The following is a 17,823-nucleotide window of genomic DNA, read 5'->3' on the forward strand; positions in this document are numbered from 1 at the left end:
AAAACTACTTTTACTTTAACTATCTATAACTATTTATCACTATTTTTACTTTTAACTATTTAATTATATGTTTTCAACATAACCACCACTAAATATTGTAACTACTAATATAAAATTATTTTATGAACATTATTAAAAGATTAAAGTTTGTTTCGATAATAAAAATTTTATTTAAAATATATGATCATAGATATTATATATTTTTTGATTGCACACACATTGGATGTGCATTTAAACACGGAATTGTAAATGTTATAAATGCTAGTGTATGTTAATTTGAACACGAGATTGTAATTGGCATTTATCTAGATATCTTTGCTTGCTTGTGTCAATGCATTTGCTATCATTAGATAATTCATATCACAACAAAACCTTTAATTTAGCACTAATTACTTTTAAGAGTAAACTTTGATTTTTACGATAATTTGGTTATCCTTATAATTAGATAACATTAATATATTAAAAAGTCTCAAATTTTGACACTATATTACTAGTCAAATTTGTGATTTATAGGTGCCATGTCTAGTACAACTAGTTGCAGAGTTAGAATTTAAATTGGTAACCATCTAGTTATTTCAATAGTTGAAGTGTTCAACCTTTGAAACATTTGTATTATGTGATATATGTTTATGATTATTTTATCTACAATCTCAATTCTAGTTTCTTGGAGTACTACGTTAATTATATTTATGATTACTTATCTACAAATTCGATATCGATTTGAAAGTCACCATGTTATATCTAAGATTACTTATCTAATTTCTAAATTAAAATTAAAATTTACTAGGTCAATTACTCATTATAGTCGTTAAAATCACGATCCGGATGTAGAATTGTAATTAGGATCAAAATTTTACCCTAAACAAACAAAATCGGTGGGATTGCATTCTAGATCGTAGGATCGTATTATTTCAAGATATTACTATAAAAAATTTTTGATCATAACTTTCTATAGAAAACTCGGAATTGAATATCGTCTGTGGCATTGAAAACTAGAATTGAAGCTTTAAGCACATATAAGTGTATCATGCTAATTCCTTACCCACAAAAATGGTGAACATTTAAAATTGATCCATTAAGAAGATGATCGCTTGTAAGTTATCAGTTAGGACACTTATTTGGTCCATAATTTGGAATGGGGCTACGAGCCAATTGAATTGAGCCTAATCAAATTCGCAGCGTAGATAAAACTTCTATTTCAGCTTAATTTTCTATATATTGAAAACATTAAGCTTGATACAGTTTGTAATTATAAACTTGGCGGCTTCCAAAGAATTGTTGTTTAGTTGTCTAATTCTTATGTGGTTTTTCTACTGTTTTTCTTCATACGTCTTTGGTTATTCTTATTGATTGACTTCTTGCAACTCAAACATTACTGTTATAAGTTTTCTTCCCCCTCCCCCCCCACCCAAAAAAAAAACCTCTACATGCTTACGGTTGTATATTTCTTACCTTGAATGTTCTGCTTCAGCCTTTTGGTTAATATTGCCCATCTTGGTTCTTTGTGTGAACAGGGGACTAAGGTTTCAGCGGTCATTTGTGGGGATGACATTTGTTATTTTGCTAATCTACTGCAGCCATTTAAGTGATACTACATCACTGGTGGGACCGTCAAAAAACAGGATGCAAAGTATAAAATTAGCGACTATGAATTCTCATGGGTGATTCATAACAAGACATTAGTTGAAGAATATGTAGAGCCAAATCCACCAATGCTACCATACATTTGAATTCACCAAATTTGAGGACCTCTTTAGGTTCGCAGCCAAGGAAAATGTTCAGAGTAAGTGATACTTGTGCTTTACTAATTGGAATATAAATTCATTTTCATATTTCCTTTAATTATTGAAACACATCTAATCTCCTCTTTTGGTTTGTATAAAGATCTATAGGCTGTTGTTGTTAGTGCATTTGCAACAAAGGAACAGAATAATGGCTCTACAACAAGAGACTTTGTTGTCGTGAATCAAGAGTTAGTTATATAAACCTTACTTTTAATATTTCTATCTAATGCATAAAACTGTTTCATTCACTTTCTTCCCCATTTTTCCCCTTCTTTGCAAAGGGAAAAGGCGATGCTTCCTACTCTTTAGAATGAGTTTGAACAAAATCAAGAACGCAACTTGCAAACAGCATCGGGAATGCCAACATTATCATTGGCATGAAGCTGAAAATCACAAATTTTAATTGTAAGTGAAGTTAATATCCTTTTAACACCTCATATTTCCATGACAGTCAACCACTTCGAATAACTTAGCCAATCGCTGTCCTAGAAATTGCTTTATTATTTAACACAAAATATTACTTTTATTGTTAAACTTATCCCTAACAACCAAGCCTGGGAGTAGTCTTCTGATTAATACTCCCACTCCTAAAGCAAATGCACTCAAGGAATGGTACATATATTCTCTGACCATTTTAGTGCAACTCTTCTAGATCCCTTTGAATTCTTATGGTCTACTGCATTGTTTTTTTGGATAGGTATAATGCAAATAAAGAAGAAATTGTAGAGTTGATTCAACAAATGGCATACAAAGATTCATCTAGGCTGCTACCAGCTCCAAGTGCTAATGATGTGATCAGTGGAGCCAATGCACTTAACACACTCAAAGATGTAACTTCCTTTTTTATTTATGACCTGATTTATATATTTTAGCTATCCAAAATAATGCAAAACTCAGTGTTCTTCTTTCTGTTCAAAAAAATCTATTAGGTAAAAACAGCTTGGATAGGAGGGAAAACCAGGTTGACCCCTGGACAGTAAAAATTCTGGTTTGAAACATGTGATAGCTGCCAAAAGGCTATCAATACTGATGTGGGATGGGTTATAAGATGCCCATCTTGCAAAGAAAAGAGCAAAGTTGTAGCAAGGTAATTGCCAAATTAAGTTTCACTCTCCTATAATGAAAAATTAGAATATAATGTTTTATTCTCAATGCGTATTAGGACCAGAATTGGAATTGCTGTGGATGATGATACAAGCTGCATAAACACTGTTATCTTTGGGCTTGATGCTGAGAAGCTTATACCATTTACAGCTCTTCAATTCTGGGAAGAAGAAGAAGAAAGAAAAAACGGAAAAAAAAGGAAAAGAAAGAAAGAAAAAAGGAAGAAAACAATGGGCTTGTTTTTTTTAATTTACTTGAGCTAGTGTCTTATTTTTTTGCTCGGGCTTGTGACTGGGATTGGGAGTTTAAGCCCAATATCATTAATATGTTTGAGTGTGTAATTACTTGGGCTTGTCTGTTCCTTGTCAATAAGACAATTTATTTCTTTTTTGTGGGCCAAAGTTGTGCGGCCCAAATTCTTAAAATGTCCCAAAATCATTTTATTTGTATTTTTCTCAATCAGAAAGCGAATTTTGCAAGTTGGCCCTAATCTTCTGAGTAATTTTACAGTTGCCCTAAAATTTTGGATTTCTTTATTCAGGCCCTTAATTTAATCGCATTTTGACCCTAAACTTTATCTTTATTAAATTTTGACCCCTAAATTTTTGAAAAATTATATTTTGATCCCAAAAACTTTATAATTTTTGCAATATAATCCGTAATAGTTTTTTTGTTTCTCAATTATAATTGTTCTCTTCCTTTAATTGTTAATTATGCTTCTCTTGCATGCATTTGAATGAAGACTTTTTGAGTGTTTTGAGTTTAAAAGATAATTGAGCCGTTGCTTAAATACTGTACAGTTTTGACATATCAATAAAAACTTCTATCGTCTCTCAAAAAAAAGAATGAGCTTTTGTTTTTTCATTTTCATCCTTTCATCATATTTCTCCAGCAAAAATTACTCATTCACCCTTCATTAATATTATAACGAACTCGTTAAGGTCATAAATATTGTAACTAACAAACCCAAAAGAGTAACTTAATAAATAAACGAATATATATATATATATATGTATGTATATATTAAATAAATGCCTATTGAACTCGAGCTATTCATCGAGCTTTCAATCTTGCCTAATAGATATTTGACCTTGACTAGTTAATTCAAGCGAGTAACTCAAACTCGACTCAAGTTCGGCTTTGACCGAACTCGAGTCGAGTAGTTGGCCAAATTACTCGTGAGTTCGAGTCAAGCTATTCGATTTCATTGTGCCCCTAATGGTGATTGCCACTTGAACAAATCAAATCGAATTTTTCTATTGAAGCTTTGCCATTAAAACTTTACCAGTTTCTCTATTGAAGCTTTACTTGGCATCGCATAGATCTTTGTGCTACTTTTATTTTTTTTTTCAAGTTTTTTATTTAGTTTCATATCTTGTTTACTTTTTTCTATTAAAACTGATTATTTTTTGGCTCTTTTTATGATAAAATTTTTAATTTAATTTCTTAAATAGATATTCTGACATTATATTAAGAATTATGAACATGTTTCTCAATTCAAGATAGGGTTGGTTGAACTATGACTAAGGATCATTGAACATACCTGAGTATGGATTGGGTTGAATGATTGGTTTTGACATGGATTCGGAACAATAAAATAATTTAAAAAGTAGTTTTGCTGCCATTATTACTTCATTTCTTCTTTTGAAATACACAAAATCCCCTATAGTTGAGTGAATGTTCACCTTGACTCCTTATGGTTTAAAAACCTACCATTTACCCCCTCATGGTTTTAAGATAATTGAAACTGTTAGTTTTTTCATCCAATTTAACAGTCAAATGAAAATAGTCATAATTTTTAAATGAAACAATGATGAAATTATGGAGTTGCCCTTTAAACTAAGGTTTAAATGCGATTCTAAAGAGAATCTGGGTTCAAACTATGATTTCAGATTGACTTTAGGTAGCAATAGAATATCACGAAAAAGTCTTCCTCCTCGTCTCCGATGTTCTTCTTCAACCATAGTTGATGTCTCTTGCACTCTGCGGTGTGCCACCATAGTTGATGCTGGCAGCCATAACGGATGGTTGCAAAATTACATGAAAAATATAGTGCAACTTTGTGGAAAACCAAAGTGCCAAGCCACTATTTTGCTAATTAGGTAAAGGCTGAAATCTCCAAAAGGGTCATAATATATTGCACAAAAGTTTCATAGCACCATAATATTATTACGGAGAAAAATGAAAACTTCATAAAACTGGTCAGTGACTCAAAAAGCCCACTGAAAAAACTAGTGAATGACCAGAAATAATATATCCTATTTGACCAATGACAAGAAGCTCTCGCAAGATGTTTTGCGCCATTGCAGCACCAAGCAAGCCTAGTCCAAGCTTTGTAATAAAAACTCAATTTACCAAGAGAGTAATAGCTCCTGAATCGTGATGCAATCGCAAGTATAATCACGACAGATATTTCTCTGCGAGTTGTGCATGTAGAGTTTAAGCATGTTGAACTTTGGAGCAAAACAAATTGAATAGGTAGTTTTTTTTTTGAGAGTGCTTCCCATCTGAAACTACTAGGGAAGTATTGGAAAAAAATAAAAGGAAAAAATTTGCTGATTTAGCTGCCCCACCTTCTCATGGTTTCTCTAAACAATCCAGCTACCGCTTCCTATTGGGTCCAAGTCTAATAGTTGTGAAAAAGATTGGTGTGGGTTGGCAGAGGAGGTTCAAATGTGAGAAGTAAGAACGAATACAAAAGAAAAAGAAAAAGAAAACAGAATTGGAAAGGAAGGGTATGAAAATAAAGAAAAGAAGAAAAGAGGCTTACTTTCGTAATATGAATTTGTCCTAAAGGTTAAATGACCAATTTAATATTTAACATTGTTATATGCAACGGAAAATTTAACATTTCACTATAGTCTAAAGCACAAGGGGCTTTAATGTAGGTTTTTAAATCATAAGAAGTTAAGGTGAACATTTGATTAATCACAAAGGGATGTTTTGTATTTAATCCTATTTTTTGTATTTATTTGTTCCACTAATTTCTCTTATACTTCTTCTCTTTTATATGGTTAATCTCAAATTTGGTATAACATGTGTAATTATTATTTTACACTATTAAATAATTACTTGATAATAGGTTCTATAATTTTTCACTTTTAGTGATAATTAAACAACTTAATTAAATATTCCTTTAAAATATAATGAGCATTATTATAAGTAAAATTAGGTTGATCCATTTTTATTTTTTATTCAATAGGTGGTCAATTGAGTTTGAAATGAAGACGCTTTTTTATAAAATTATTTGAATGAATCATAATTTTAGAAATGTTAAAATAAATACTATAAAACTTTAGTATTGAAACATTAGATTTTAATAGGTAGGAAGACAAGAAGAAACACAAAGATGTTTTTTCAAAAGTTCCAAATGCTCTTCACAATGTTACTTACCTTCACTACATTTTATACTTAACAACCCCTAACTATAACAGTTTGGGTCCTCTGTCTACAAGTCATGCAAGAGTTGCTGTAATAGTAATAGTAATGATATTAAAGTTTTATGTTAAAACTAGAATTCTCATTTTCTTCGAGAAATTTTATTTTATATATTATTGTCATCCAATTTTAACTTATTCAATAAAGAGACGCTGTTTTGCTTAAACAATGATTTTTATATAAACTATGTTTATAAAATTTTGGAGGAACTTAGGAATGGATTTGTCTTGTATTTAATTCAATTTACATTTACATAATCTTAAAACCCCTAATTATGATTAATTAAAAGTATGGGACCATATTGATCAAAACTTCGAACATTAGGTGCTAAAAGTGCAAATTCAAAACTTTGGACTAACAACAATTTGATTTTGACCATTTGCTATTATAATTTTCCGTAAGTTGTCCTAAATTCATTTAAAATTAGAAGTTTTGGGGACTAGTAATTGATGTACTTGAGATGCATTTCCTCTGGCTCCTGATTTATCCTACGTGTCACAAGCATATGTATTTTATAAATTATTACAAGCTCAAGTGAGCAACTTGTATAAATTAAGACCTTTTTTTCAGTACTCAAAACCTCTTTTTTCTTAAAATTGAAATAAAGCATTTGCTTGTAAATTCAATGAATGAATTACATCTCAATGTTGGAAGAAAATAAGTTTCTTTAGATTTTGCATCTTGAATCACACCTAGAGGGTTTCTTGAATCACCCTTTTGCTAATCGGGGCTAAAATTTTGGAAATTAAAAATGCCAAAGTAGTAATGAGACGATATTATTAGAAATGTCCAAAAAATAGCATGCTCGTAAAGAAGGGAAAAAAAGACTTAAACCGCAATCTAATTGATTTGATGGTTTTATGCACCTTTTTATGATTTATTAGAATTGAATACATAGATAAAATTTCGAATCAAATTATTTTTTCCTCGAGCCATGTGAAGCAAAAGACAGAATGTGTTATACCATCGAATAAACAAATAAAGAATGATTTTCCCATAATGGCCAAGAACAGTTGCTCCCAAGCGTTCTTGAGACATTGAGCAATCATGCAAAAAAAAAAAAGGGCAAATTATCCAATTGATCCTTGAACTCTTTGTCTAGATAAAAATAATCCCCTCATCTATTTTTTGCTGACTTTAAGCCCTCAAACTTGTAAAATTGGGCACCCGTGACTCTTTTAGCCAGTTTCTTCAGTTTTGCAACCGGTAGCCCAATTCACACGAATGCTAGTATGCTTCTTCAAAGGGTATTTTTGTCCGCATCTTCTATTCAAAGGACGAGGAGCTGAATAAGCCGCTGTCGTAGACATGGTCCTTGCAGACGCAGCAGAAGAGCTTGACACAGTCAACATCCACCGCGATGGCATGGAAGGAGGAAAGAGAGGAGCAGCCGATATCGTCATCCGCCTGCGTGGCATGGGAAGTTGTGTGGAGCTGGCAGGAGACGGCGGCGCAGGAGATGCATGCGAACAATCTCGGGGACGAGGCCTTACAGGTGCCGCATTGCACAACCTCTTGACCGGGCTTCCAGCGAACCGAGACCCAGCCAAGGGGGCGGACCTCAAGGCAGTCTTGAAGGTTCCGAAAAGGGTCGGGTCCAAGTTTAGATCGGAGCTCCAATAAATGCGGACAAAGATGATTGAAGTCACTAGCAAAATTAATACTAGCAGAAATTGACTTGCCGTAAGAAGAATTAGCAGTTTTATTAGACGTGGTATGAACAGGGCTTGAATGGGGGAAAGAAGCGTTTTGCTGGAAAAGGGATTTCTGAAGAGGGAAGTGGCTTCGATGATTTTTATGAGAGGATTTGGGTGATGATGACATTTGGTGAAGAAGAATAAGAAGAAAAGGGGAAAGAGTTGAGGAGGAGGACCAGAGGAGGGAGCAATAGTAATAAAAAAATGGGAATGTGAAGGAGATGGGTATAATTCATGGGAAAAAAGAATGGTGATGCAATGGGTTTTTGCTTAGAAAAAATGCCTATTTGTTACTTCAAGGGTTTTTGCTTAAAAAATGCAGACAAAAATGCCCTTTGAAGAAGCACACTGGCATTCGTGTGAATTGGGCTTCCGGTTGCAAAATCGGAGAAACTGGCTAAAAGGGTCACGGGTGCCCAATTTTACAAGTTCGAGGGCTTAAAGTCAGCAAAAAATAGATGAGGGGCTTATTTTTACATAGACAAAGAGTTCAAGGGCCAATTGGACAATTTGCCCAAAAAAAAAGGGAATGGCAATATGTATATGAGGAAAAAACCTGGGGAGCCCTTAAACTATTGCCGTTGTCATCTTTTGGCCCCCCATCTAAAATTTGTTTCCGATTGATCCTTAAACAATTAAAAATGCATACTTTGAGGACTTCTGATGACTTTAACCACAAATCTAACCGGAAGTAAAGGGCATTTTTGTCCGTTCATGTTTGCACCCTCGGGACCAGCAACTAAGTAGCGTAAAAAGAAAGATGCAACTCTTCAATTCTGTAGCAAGGCAAAATCGAAGCAACGGAAATCCTTTCCAGAAATCGAGTTTTGCCCATTTGTTGAAATCCCATCTTCTTCTTCTGCAAAAGAAAGAAAAATTAGGGTTTTCTTGCACGTATAACATTGGAAACGACGAGGTGGAAGATGCCAAGATCAAATCCAATACCTCCAATGTGTGGCTGCGGATTGAGTACCATTCTGAAAACGTCATGGACTCCACGGAATCCAGGTCGAAGATATGCGGAATGTCCAGTTGCTCAGGTAATGGATAGCAGTAATTTAGTGAAGTTGTTAGTAATTGCTGAGGTAAGTTGTTAGTAATTGCTATTTTGTTATGAATTTGAATTTGAGTTAGGGATGCAAGTATTGGAAATGGATAGATGAAGAAATGTGTCCGCGTTCAGTGGAGATTATACCTGGGTTGCTTCGGCGAATCAATCAAATGGAGAAACAGCTCACAAATGCCGAAGAGTCTGCACAAAAGTGGGAGTGCAAAGCAGCAAAATTGCAGACAAAGGTTCGAAGGTTGGAAATTATGATGCAACAACATGCATCAAGGGAGAGGAAGTTTGCTGCAGCTCTTGCAATCACCTATGGCTTTGTGTTAGCAGTATTTGCAGTCTGGGTGTTTGGAAATTTAGGAAATAATGATCTATTGCAATTACCCCAGAAAGATGTATTATAAGCAAAGGAATGAAGAAAGTGGAACTGGAATGTAATATGTACAAATGTAGTTCATGGGTGAATGGAAAAGCATGTTTTGCTTTAATTGGACACAGAACGTATTGGACAAGCATGTTTTGCTTTAATGATTGCATCATATTGGTTTATTCTGTTTTTGTGAGCAATGTACAATTGAAACAATGGTATATTTGACGTGTTCATTTTAACATGTTTAACAATGGAAAAGCTAGAATAGTGTAAAATTGGATTATGATAGAACATAGGGAAATCAAAAACCTTTTTGATTAAATACCAACTGCCAACATATAATTACATCATTAATACCAAGAGTCAAGCCACTTAATTAACAAACAAAAGGTGGTCCAACTGTACGACATCTACGAATAAACCACCAAAAAGACAAGTCATTTTCATGCTCGACATAGCACGAGACAAGTCATGTTCTGAAAGCAAAAGTAAAATGGCATCCAATGCCATTGACTAGGCAACAAATCTAATAGTTAGTTGAAGATGAAGGCACACGTCCTCTTCCTCTTCCTCTTGCACCAGCACCCTCACTTTGAGTTGGATTGACATTTCTTCTTCCTCCTGTACCAGCAACTTCATCCTGATTTGGCTTCCCACTTCCTCTTCCTCTTCCTCTTCCACCAGCACTTTCACTTTGATTTTGAGTACCACTTCTTGTAGATCTACCTTGGCCCCATCTTCCTTTCCATCTTCCTACAGAAAAAGGAGGCTGCTTTCCAAGATAAGCATAGTTGGAGTTTATCCTTCCCTTTTCAGCATCAGTCAATGTATTGTTTTTCTTTGTCCTGGAGGCTTGATTCTGGGGTGGTTGCCGTTGCTTTTGCTGTTGTGTTGACTGATTGAAGGGTGGTGGTTGGTGTTGTTGTCTAACCTGAGATGGCTGTTGTTGTTGGTTGTTTTGTGATTGATTCTGCTGTTGGGTAGGCTGTCTAGATTGCTGTCCCTGCTCTTTATTTGCATGAGAAGATTCAGGTACACTCTGCTTTTCTCTCCTTCCCTGAAAGTGTAAATGTGGCCAGATCAATATGTGGATTAATGTACAAACAATGTTAGTGAAAATTCAAATTTCATACTCGTTTGGACTGTTGCTTTTCTGAATTTTGGCTTTGCTGTTGCTGCTCAGCCCCTCTATCTCTTGAACAAGTTGCAGCATTGTGGCCAGTCTCTCCACATTTTCTACAGTGCATCACAACTATCTTGCGCAGCTTGGTACTATTTCCCTTTTCCTCTGTTATATCCCTTCTTCTAGCCTTTTTTGGCCTTCCAGGTTGTACACAAGCGACTGGAGGATCCATTTCCAAATGCTCAGAATTAGGCCAAAGTGAGACCCCACTAATTGGCTCCAAGACATTCTCATAAATTTTAGCAAACAACTCTCTTGAGTAGCATGGGGCTGTCAACTGCATTGGATTTCTATCAGACACCAGCATTGCAGAAATGGCATGAATACACGGAATCCCACTTATCTCCCAAAGTTGGCACGTGCATGTGTTTTTTCTGAAATCTACTGCATATTGAGCTGCCCGAGGACCTTTCACTTGGTAGCCATACAAACCATTCCAGATTGGCTCCCAAAGACAGGCCTGCTTAATTCTATCCTCAATCAATTCTTTGATTAGGGGCCCTACTGGTTCAGTCCATTTAGATATCCCTTCTCTTCTTTGTTGGATCCTCTGCATCACCTTCTCTCTTATTTGTTCAAGCATTGATATTATTGGTTTGTCTCTGGCTTCAAGAATGAACGCATTGAAGGTTTCACAAATATTGTTTACCAGCATATCACATTTCGTATGGACTGGAAAAAATGCCTTACACCAGTGCCTGGCATGAGGTGCTTTTTCCACCCATTTAAAGGCCTCACAGTCAAAATCTTTCATGTCTTCCATGGCCTTGTTGAACTCTTCCATACTTGTACTAGTGGCTATACCCCACATCTTGGACTTCAAAGCTTTGCCGGGATGTTTTTTTTTAAAATTTCTGTACATGTGTTGTACACAATATCTATGCTCACTCCCAGGAAGTATCTCAGACAAAGCTCTGTCCAATCCCTTTACAAAGGTAAAAAAAAATGAGTCAACACTCAAACTGATAAATATGAAGGATATCATTTCTATTGGAACAATTGTTAACACTCAAACTATATTGATATTCTTACCTTTTGTTGATCAGAAATGAAGGTGTAATGATGTTGATTGTCAATATTCAAGTCATCAGCCAGGAGTTGAAGGAACCATTTCCATTGCTCTCCAGCTTCTTTTTCAACAACTGCCCATGCAATGGGCCACCATCCATTGTTAGGGTCAACACCCATAGCTGTTAGTAATTGACCACGATGAGTTCCTTTAGTATGACAACCATCAAGACCTATTAGTGGCCTGCAACCACTAAAAAATCCCCTCTTAAGTGGCCCCAAACAGCAATAGAATCGCATGAATGTTGGATTACCACCAGGTTTTCTGAATGGAGTGAATACAATTTCAGTCGTTGTACCTGGATGAGTTTTTTTAAGCTCCTCAGAGTACCTACCCAAAAGTTTGTACTGCTCTTCAGCTGAACCCTTCACAGTTTGAGTAGCTAGTGCTCTTGCTTTATATGCCACTGCTCTAGTGATTTTGGACCTGTACTCTTCATCAACTGTTTGTATTAACTCTTTCACAGGCAGTTGTAGGTTGGATCTGTACCTCTCTTCATACCTATTTGCCAACCACTTTGAGGTAATAGCTCTATTCTTCCAAGCATGGCCACAGTTTTCATGCTTATCATAGATTGACTTCACCACTAAGTCATTTGTGCCTAGACAATTTACTGTTGAGGCAAAAACAAACCACCTACAGGGGTGCTTACATTTTGCTCTAACTCTTTTTCTCTCATTTTTGCAAGGCTTCACAGGTTTACCATTAACAATTGCATAGTTTTTAAGAGCTTCTTTGAACTCCCTGCTATCAGCAAATCTTTGCCCTTTAAAGAATTTTGGATTCTTCATGTCCCTCTCTGGGATAAAGTCAATGAATTTGGGCATATGTCCTCCCCTTTCCTCAGATGACTCTTCCCCACTATCTAGTTGATCATCTATTTTGTCCCCATCAAATGCAGCTCCAACATCTATAGATTTTGAACCAAAAGTTGCAGGCTGTCTTGCTTTATTTTTTTTGCCTTTCTTTTGTGATTGTTGGGTAGGAATGTTAGAAGTTCCAGTCACATCTTCATGCTCCTGCTGCTGCCTTCCCACAGATTGCTGGTCATTTTCTGTTTCATCTATACTGCCTGCATCCTCAAACATCAAGTCATCTCTGCAGAAATTATCATCAGCACTGAACTGCTCATTATCTGAGCTGCTGCTCGTGTCATCAGCAGCATCATTGTCTCTACCCTTACTAGTACCTACCCCTCCCACTGTTTTAGTTGCTGTCTTTTGTTTGCCACTTTCAATTTCAGCCTGTGAGGTTGGAATCTTTTCATTAACAATGTCTTTCTGCACCTGTTTTTCTGTTGAATTTTCACCTACACTTGCACCACTTTTTTTTTGATTTTGAGTTTCAGCATTCAAAGGCTTTTTGGTTAATACCATATCAGTACAAGGCTCCTCTATAACTCTGCCCTCATCATCTATTTCTTCTATCAAAACACCAGATTTTGGTGGTGCTGCATATGTCTCTACAGGCTCATTGAATTGCATTTTCAATACCTCTTCAATGGTCTTATGGTCACAGTAAACTTCCATCACCTTATATTCCTGTACCCAACTACAGAACTGGTTAACATGTTGATCAGTTTGCAATTGCCTTAGTCCATCAGGTAGAACACTTGTCGGCTCAAGGTAATAGTACAACACAGCTTCCTCTTCCCCATACCCCAGTTTTTTTAACATTTCATTAATCTCAAGCACTGACATTCTATCACCATCACACAAATCTATATGATCAACTTCACCACCAGTATAAAATCTGTAATCCGAACCATTAAACTTGCCCCCATAGTGCAATCTAATAGTAAAATATTCACTCCCATGTTCTGCACAATCATGTATCAAATTAAAATCAAAATTCACTATATTCATAGAGTAGTAAAAAATAAGCAGCAAAATTGCTAAATAAACAATTGCCCATGCAACATCAACTATTTTTTGTCAAACTCTATACCAGAAATTTCATTAATTTACTATTTTTAGTAAACTAATAATGGACCACAGATATAGTAGGACCCCATGCAACCTACCAACAGGACAAAACTCTCAGACCCTGTTTCCACCCAATTAATTTAATTAAACTCCACTATATCTAAGCCCCTATCAACCAACATCTAATTCTTTAACAGCCCTTAAATTGTTCAATAATAACACAACAATTACACACACAAACCCCGACGATATAAGCTTACAAATCAAGAGGCACATTACCGTATACGAGATATGGGTCAAAATATGCATCCCTCCTTCTGATCATCCATTTCATTTCTCTGTCCATCTGTAGCTTTCAATGCAGAATTTCTCCCATGCAACCTTCAATAGCTGTAATTGAAAGATTATCTAGCCATTCTTCTTATACTTTAGATGAAATTAGAAGAAGAAGATGGGATTTCAACAAATGGGCAAAACTCGATTTCTGGAAAGGATTTCCGTTGCTTCGATTTTGCCTTGCTACAGAATTGAAGAGTTGCATCTTTCTTTTTACGCTACTTAGTTGCTGGTCCCGAGGGTGCAAACATGAACGGACAAAAATGCCCTTTACTTCCGGTTAGATTTGTGGTTAAAGTCATCAGAAGTCCTCAAAGTATGCATTTTTAATTGTTTAAGGATCAATCGGAAACAAATTTTAGATGGGGGGCCAAAAGATGACAACGGCAATAGTTTAAGGGCTCCCCAGGTTTTTTCCTCTATGTATATACATAAACCTCAAAAGAAATTATTAACAAGAGTAAAGAAGAAAAGAGAGATAAAATTTAATCTATTTATACCATGCATGTAATGTCTAATTTGGATGCTTAGTGAGAAATTGTTAGCAAAATTATCAAGCATTTGAATTATCTTTAATAAATGTATATTACTATTTGAATTCTCACGATGGTTTAGGATAACTAAATTTTTATAAGAAAATAACAATAAATGTTCAATCATAAAGAGAAATTGGCTAGCACACTTTTGTCGAGATTTATATATTGTAATGCAAAAAGAGGAGGAAAAAAGAATTTAAATATAATAAAGAAAGAAGAAGAAAAAGAGAATAAAAAAGGTCATGAGACAAATTTCCCATGTATGAGCATAATTATCTTTTCTTACTCATATATATTTGCCTTTGGTCATCGCAGAGCAATTTGTACATTTGGTGATTTTAAGGGAAATATATGTATTTTTTTTTTTTGTCGACACAATAGATTCTATATTATAATTACTCCTACGAGAAGCGGGGATCTAAAGAGGTCAAGGAATACTTGGTGGCACCACTGGTGCAGATGGGTTCTATGCTATAATTACTTTTACTATATATTAGGGAGAAGAGAGGATCTAAAGTAGTCAAAGAGAATCCGGTGGTACCACCGGTTTAGACGCGTACGGCGTACCTACGCATCTGTTGGCGAAATATTTTCAAGAAAATTTGGATATTAGAATGCAAGTTAAAGGATTTGATCCTTTGATCCCTCGTCGGTGTAGAGAAATTGGCTGTTTGAACCATTTAGTCTTTGTGGATGATATGTAAATGAAAGCGTAGAGAAATTGCTCATCTATGATGTACATCAACTTTTATTGCTCATATGGGCCCGAACCACGTGTACTTATGGATGGCCATTATTTATTGGCTGTTTGAACCATTTAGTCTTTTAGTGGCCCATTTTTGATTGGCTGTTTGAACCATTTAGTCTTTGTGTATGATATTTAAATGGGTTAATTCTATTTTGTCCCCCCAAACTTTGGACGATACCCACTTTAGTCCCTAAACTTCAAAATGGTACACTTAAATCCCTAAACTTATAAATACTTCCAAATTAAGGAAAATTGTTAACAGAATCCTGAATGCCGTTGGTGATCGAAGTGTCCTCTTTTATAAGAATTTAGGAATTTAAATGTCTTAATTTATAAGTTTTAGGGATTTAAGTGTCCCATTTTGAAGTTTAGGGACAAAAGTGGGTAATCATCCAAAGTTTAGGAGGACAAAGTGGAATTAACCCTATTTAAATGAAAGCGTAGAGAAATTGCTCATCTATCATGTACATCAACTTTTGTTAACCAACCAGTCAGTCTCTACAATAATCAACGAAATCATTAACAGTAGTAAATATTGCAAAATTACAAAAGAGCAAGAATGGTTTTCCTCATCAAAGCTAGCTATAAATAAGTTAGGATTCGAAGTTTTCCTACCCTATGCAGATCTCTAACTCTAGCTTATTCATTTATTTTCTTCTGCTGGCACATATCTATATCTCATTCCCTTAATGGACGCCGAGGAAACCACTATCAGCACTACAAGAGACCTCTATGCTCCACGGGCTATTTTCATCTTCATTTTCCCCGCGTTACTTGGTCTTCTTCAAATTAAGTACCAAGGAAGAGCTGAATCCCCATTTGAAACCCACCCAAAGACCATGGAGTTGGCTATCTCAAGCTTCTTTATTTCCTGTTTCTCATTTTACGCCAGGTTAAGGATTTCTGCTGGACTTCTCTCTTCCCGAGGAAAGAAGATTTACTACTGCTTTGTTCAAAGCATCATGTTCATTTTTGCGCTCATTTCAGTAACATCTTTACTCTCCTTCCTTGTCCCTGTGCCGGTTTGCTTGCTCTTAGTTTCACTGTGGGTTCTGATTGCAATCTCTCGACCTCTATACACTAATCAACCCCGAACTGCAGCAGCAACAACGACCACAGAAGCTACAGATCATGTTTCAGATCACGATCATATCAGTGCAGAAGCTACAGATCATGTTTCAGATCACGATGAACGCACGGAGGTGGTGGTGGAAATGACCACAGAAGCTACAGATCACGATGGTGCAGAATCTACAGATCATGTTAGCAGCAACAATGACCACAGAAGCGATCATATCAGTGAACCCACGGAGGTGGTGGTGGAACTGCTTAGCTGAAAAATAATGCACGGAGGTGGTGGAAATGACTCCGTAACAAATGATTCAAGTCTACATGGACCTTTAGAGTAAGTACTTCACAATGGACACATAAAACCCTCTTCCACTAAACCCCTTCCTAGAAATCTACCTCATCGTGTAGAACTACATATGCAGTAGAATGTGTGTTGATATTTGCTTCTAGCGTCTTTTGATATCACATTCATTTTTAATCAAACTTGTATGGCAGCATTTTGCTACCTTTCTTCTTGTATGACGATTCAATTTTTTTTTCCCGATTCTATTCAAAATTCTTTTTTCCCTACCCTCCCGGGAGCTTATAGGGTTTTTCTTCTTTTGTCCTGTTACTTAACAACTGCATCTTATCAAGTAGGTTCTAACAATCCATCGATGGTAGGTTCTCTTAAACAGGTAACGAGTAGAGTTATACACAGAAGTGGAAAGTTTTAAATTCAACTGTGCCGTTCAAAAAATAAATAAATTCACCTGTGCCTTGAACAGCATTCTCTAAGGAACACTTCCTGGGCGTAATCTATTATCTTTATGATCTTTAAAAGACTAATCTTAAGGCAATAACAACGCAATGAAAGTCCATGCACTAACAATGACGGAATTAATGACGCTCTGTGCTATCTGGCTCAAACATTTTAAGGTAAAGTATGGTACATACATAACAGGTCAGCCCTCTGCTTATGGTAGAAAAAGTAACTCATCCAGTTGTGTGTGTGTAAAGAGAGAGAGAGAGAGAGAGAGAGAGAGAGAGAGAGAAGAAAAGGGCAAAAATAGAAAGTGCAAAGGTATGATATGATCATCATATTTTGTCAAGGCAGTATTGTTGACTAAAATGGGATTTTTGGGGTTCCCCACAGATACTTTCATTTAGCCCGAAAAAGCATCTTAAATTCCTATTGCTAGAAACCCCAGTAACGCATCCATAAAAGTAACGAGTCTTTTGTTTTCATATCCTACATCGAATCTCAATTAAATTGGAAGTCCGCATTCATTAGTAACTTAGCTGAATTTGAATGTAAATTATGCAATGCACAGACTCTGTAGAGTAAATAAATCTCACAATCACGAACGAATGCTCCATGAAAACTGGAAATTTAGTAGTTTTAACAATATGCAAATTAGATTTCGATTAACTGATTTTTGAATTGCTAAAGTAAAGTGAGTCCAATCGAATTTCGCTCAAAAGCAACACCAGTTTTAAGAACATTTTGGGGTACCATAGCC

At 35.6% G+C, this 17,823-nt stretch overlaps 1 protein-coding gene across 1 annotated transcript; it reads left to right on the forward strand.

The window, feature by feature from the left end:
* The first annotated feature begins 8,946 nt into the window (after window positions 1–8,946).
* LOC113774289 (uncharacterized protein At4g04775-like) lies at window positions 8,947–9,487 on the forward strand. The gene is made up of 2 exons (XM_027318841.1): window positions 8,947–9,108; window positions 9,158–9,487. Exons 1-2 carry the CDS (start codon window positions 8,947–8,949, stop codon window positions 9,485–9,487), a joined length of 492 nt encoding a protein of 163 aa, XP_027174642.1.
* The last annotated feature ends 8,336 nt before the right edge of the window (window positions 9,488–17,823 follow it).

This window comes from Coffea eugenioides, chromosome 6 (genome assembly GCF_003713205.1).
Source record: "Coffea eugenioides isolate CCC68of chromosome 6, Ceug_1.0, whole genome shotgun sequence".
Lineage (NCBI taxonomy): Eukaryota > Viridiplantae > Streptophyta > Magnoliopsida > Gentianales > Rubiaceae > Coffea > Coffea eugenioides.

What these genes read in the sequence shown, in the direction of transcription:
- LOC113774289 (XM_027318841.1), top strand. Translation starts at nt 8,947, where the DNA reads ATGCCAAGATCAAATCCAATACCTCCAATGTGTGGCTGCGGATTGAGT. An exon ending in AGTTGTTAGTAATTGCTGAG is followed by an intron (nt 9,109 to 9,157) that starts GTAAGTTGTTAG and finishes AATTTGAGTTAG; the next exon opens with GGATGCAAGTATTGGAAATG.